The 5,000-nt window shown below is 35.3% G+C and overlaps 1 protein-coding gene across 2 annotated transcripts in view; it reads right to left on the bottom strand.

Moving 5' to 3' along the window:
* The window catches only part of LOC122248962 (gamma-glutamylcyclotransferase), a 14,968-nt gene that overhangs the window by 903 nt on the left and 9,065 nt on the right, over positions 1–5,000 (bottom strand). For both annotated transcript variants that reach the window (XM_043009416.2, XM_043009415.2), the window contains exons 4-5: positions 4,843–5,000; positions 1–3,812 (exon numbers count right to left, since the gene is read on the bottom strand). The exon at positions 1–3,812 is cut by the window's left edge and continues 903 nt beyond it; the exon at positions 4,843–5,000 is cut by the window's right edge and continues 23 nt beyond it. In XM_043009416.2, coding sequence (XP_042865350.1) covers positions 3,720–3,812; positions 4,843–5,000 — 251 coding nt within the window. In that variant the 3' untranslated portion in view covers positions 1–3,719. The remainder of the gene's footprint in view (positions 3,813–4,842) is intronic.

Raw genomic sequence — 5,000 nt, 5'->3', positions numbered from 1 at the left:
AAATTCACAATACTGTCTCTAAAACAAAGTACAAGTAAAGCAATGAATTAATACTTCTTAACCAGACGAGCTCCTTAAATGGCATAGCGCCTGCAAAAGCCAATGCCTTTGGTATCCCCCTTACTCCACCACATTCAGGCACACCAAAACAACGGAAAGGAAAGAGATCAGAACAACATAACACCTTCCCTCATACCACACAACTCAATGCTACTGCTCTTGTACAATATTTACTGAAAACCAAAACCTTACCTCATTTCAACAGTGCTACAAGCACAGGGAGATGGCTTCAGAAGCCCCCCCCATAAAATCTGGATCATATTAAAGTTTTGATTACACAGTAATCAGGTTGTGGATGCTATCAGTGGAACAACCATGAAGTAGTACCACAGTATTAATGTTGATGCTTCAGGCCATCCACTGCAACACAGGAATACCAGGGCATGCCACCATACAAACATAATACAACATTGCTAACCATCACACCTCTCTATCTGCACTGACAGTAATAACGTGTCTCTGCACACAAATCTGTTGTTTAGATACATATTTCAATGGGCTTTTTCAACATCAATGTTACCTCTTTGGATACACTAAAATTTGCCACCAAATCAAATGAAAAGTCATAAAATGTTAATAACATCATTTATAATATTAACATCAAGACTCTTGTACAACACAATGTTTTTTTTTTCTTCAGCAACTATAGCATGTTATTAATACTCAGTCATAGTTGAGTATAAAAAAAAAAAATGTCCATAAAATAATTTTCATTGAGATACATGTGTAAGCATCTGGACAATGCCTTACAATGCAAGAAGACTGACCATATTCAGATTTGTTGCAGAATTATAAAAAAAAATAGGAATGCATAAAAGATTAGTAACGAAAAAAGGGATTACAAAATAAAGGCAAGAAAAAACCTGTAACCTTCAAATCCCAAAGAAATATTGAGCAATTCTGTGCAAAGAGTTTTCCTCTGAACAACACTGAATAACCCCTAACAAACTGAGTTTACAGCTTGACATTTTATGTCTGCTTCTGAACACATCTTGTAATACCAAAATAGTTAAATTATGAATTTAATGACAAAGCCTCTGTTCAAGAGACTCGTTAATAATTATTGACAGTAAGAAATGCATATTGGTCGGAATGAAGGCATTGCACCATGCAGAATTTCCCTCTGCAAGATGGTTTTCCCTTTACAGTTAAATGCCAACGTGGAAAAAAGTACCCATTTCACAATCATTTCGCATCCAAGCGTACTGTTATTCTGATTGTCCGGTTCATTACTCTTCGTGTGGTTATGGAAGAATGTTTGTTATGATGAAAAGAACAAAAATATATCCACTTTGATCCGTTCGTAATGTAAAATTCTGTTATCTTGCTTGTAACAGGCCATAAAATATCAATAGTATGGAAGAATATGTAAATACCATAAGTACATTATCACAACTTCCTATGAAAATATGAATTCCAAAAGTATAAAGTGATATCTGTTATTATCATTTTTCCAACATTACTCATAATATTTTTCTTCTCTCCCTTGGCATATTGTTGACCATAATCAATCTTTCTTAATGAATGTAACCTTAAATGTGAATTAATCTTATTTTCATGGACTTATATAAACATCTTAATATTATACACATTTTCATATCTGTGGTTTTAAAGATATTTTTCCTTAACAATAACTTCTCTTGTCCCTTTGGCAGTATTTCAGAAATATTGTAGAGATCTTGCATGACACATAAGAAAAGGAATAAAGAAAAAAAAAAAGTAAAGAAAAAGAAAAAAAAAAAGAAAAAGTAAAATTCCTTTTATTATTATTTTAAGCCTTTTCCAAATTGGCTCCTTCTAATGATCTTACTATTGCTAAAAACAGTAAAAACAAAGTGCACTTAAACCTTAACTTTCTCCAAAATGACTATGAAAGTTTTCTTTCTTTTTTTAATAAACATGATTTCTGTGTAACTTGGCTCCTGTGACTTCTATCTAATGCCATGAAATGTTTCTGCAGTATCAAGTAGCTGCTGTTATGTTGACCATACACTCAGCCGGTAACAACCTTCTTGAAATTAACATAAGCTATGATTAAAGTGATGAGAACACATCTACTGCCACTCGTAACCTAGAACTGCCAAGGGAACAATACATGACCAATTCAAGACAAACTGGAAAAAACAACAACAACAATGGCACTAAGTGTCCTTGCCATAAATTTCATGACAATGTGCAGAGAGGGTTTGAAGCCCTATTCTTAAGCCTAATCCTTAGAATCCCTTAACATTAGGGAACTGCAGGGTTTTACTCGTGGGATAAATCTATGTTCTCTGAGCTGAGAGAGAAGGAGAGAGCAGAGAACTTGCTTATCATAGTTTACACCAGACTATCATACTAACCTAATGTTCCACCAAATATTGGTTGGCACTTGACACGGTCTGGCCTCTAAGTCCATGCTACAACGTATGGGAGACTTCATGGTAATGAAAGAGTGTGGTTAAGAATGCACGGAAACAGCTTGTTACATTGTTATTATAGTAATGCAACCTGGCCTCACCTGAAGGGAAGAGTACACTAGCTACAAGCAACAGGGCCGTTTTGTGAGCTAGCTTGTGTTCCTAACTGCTACTTGGCTGATGAGAGCAGTGCCGAGCTAGGAATGGTTACAAGGCTACAAAGGCTAGGTTATGTTGGGAAAATCTTGATATGTCTACAAGATGCCAAATCAATACCATTAGAAATATTGCACCTGACAGTATTGATGTTTCAAAAAGTAACTCTGTTACTGACTGCCATCAGGTTGTAATAAAACTCCACAAAACAGATGATTCTCAACTCCTAATCTTAATGAGTATATAAATTGAAAGCTTACAAAACAAATCTGACTGAACACAACAATTACACTCTACCTGTGGAATGAGTATTTCATCCTGAATATATCCCTATCTTACTTTTGGTGCTTTTTCATTCATCAAAAATTAACCTAAAACTGCCTGGGAAATACACAGGATACCACTTTTGTAAAAATGTAACTAAGAACAAAATCTCCTCTTATCAAAATGATGTCTGTCGTATACTAAGAGCACAATCGAAACTAAACTGGACAAAGAGCAATAAAGAAACTGAAGTGACCATCTGAAAATTAGAGAAACAAGAAGAAAAATATCTGGCAAAACAGTCCTGAGTATTTCTCTTACTCATTCCCCGACTCCTGCACGTGCTCAAAGCTCAACTGCCATGAAAAAGTCGTATACATGGCAATTTGAAGAGAACTATATTCATTGACTAGAAATGATACACTAGAACACAACACATGGAACATTACCGGTAAGATGTGAGGAAAATAAATGCAATATTTTCATAATGCCATTACTAGCATTACCTAAATAAATTAAGATTTAAATAACGTCTTAAATTAAGATTTAAATAATGTCTTCAGATAAAATTAGCACTTTCACCTAAATACATCAAAGGAAGTATTTAATGCCTACTTTTAGACTCATAAATAAGAGGTACAGAGTGATCACTGACCTACCCTATAAAAATATAAATAAACGAAATATATCTACAATCATAAAGACCAGAATTCACATTATGAAACATCTAAATAAATACAAAATATCAATAAATTAAAATATTGTATATCAAATCTTCAAAATGCTTCATCTGTTACACACAACAGAGGTTAACAAATGAGACAGATGCAATGCCGACACTTATTCTGCATTTTGCTTGTTGATATTCAGGTTGACTTCTACTTTGCCCTTGTAGCCATTGTGTTCTATGCCCTCCAGGAACTCGATGTAATCCTGAAATGCATATGGAAAAATAATATCATAAAAATCTCCATCATAACAATCACTATAGTTATTGAGTTTATAATTCATTAATAAGATGATGAAAAAAAAATTACAGAGACAAAAGAGAGAGAGAGAGAGAGAGAGAGAGAGAGAGAGAGAGAGAGAGAGAGAGAGAGAGAGAGAGAGAGAGAGAGAGAGAGAGAGAGAGAGAGAGAGAGAGAGAGAGAGAGAGAGAGAGAGAGAGAGAGAGAGAGAGAGAGAGAGAGAGAGAGGAAAGTAGGCCAAACACACTTTAGACTGCTTATTACTTAAGACAAGTTGTTATCCAAAATTTGAGACTAGCTTATAAAAAAAAAAGAGTGCAAGACATGTCCCTATTTTCACTTATCATTCACACAGAAGCAAAAGAGAAAAAGGAGGGATTGTAATTCTACCCTCTACTAGCTACAGCCCTGTTACAATATACTAAAAATATTTCAATGTCCCAGTGTGGTTAACCCTTTAGCTACAATGATTGACGATGACAGTTATGTACCGCCTGACCAGCAACCAATGCCAACTATCAAAGGTAGGTGGAAACAGAACCACATCATAGTGTGTATTACATTGCAACTTTTAGTTTTATCCAACAGTGAGTCACAGCGACAAAATCACCTAGGACAGTCTTTATCGAAGTCATAGACAAATTGTATGACAATCTTCAAGTCACAGACGTTTTTTTATTTAAAATTGTCCTCCAATTAAAAAAAAAAAATTCTATGACTTATTGAGAATTTATTTGAACAATTCATTACTTGGCTATGTTTTGAAAGTTTAACTGGCTTTACTGCCTCGTTCCGTCATATCTAAAGGTTAATTTTCATGATAAAGCATACTTCTGTTGAGTGTCTTTTTTTCTGGAGCAAGATGCCAAACCTGTCATACATATCCCTTTCCAGGTGATAACAACTATTCACAGACTCATTAATAACATAAATATATCAATCTGCTACTACAGCCTGACCTTAGATCAACACTTATTCCTTCTTCCTTCTCTCACCTTGGGCAGTCCATTCTCCTTGGCTCCTCGCTGGATGACATCCAGGTAGACGAAGGACGGCCGTCGGTCTTTCTCCAGGGGCCGTATCAGCTGGTAAGAGCGAGCTTTCACCATCTTCCCATCAGATACCTCAACGTCAACTTCGATGGCCTTGTACA

This window comes from Penaeus japonicus, unplaced genomic scaffold, assembly GCF_977035675.1.
Source record: "Penaeus japonicus unplaced genomic scaffold, GWHDUDI00000001_assembly GWHDUDI00000031, whole genome shotgun sequence".
Taxonomy (NCBI): Eukaryota; Metazoa; Arthropoda; class Malacostraca; order Decapoda; family Penaeidae; genus Penaeus; species Penaeus japonicus.
Note: the sequence above shows the minus strand (reverse complement) of the source record. Positions and strands in the feature narration are given on the sequence as shown.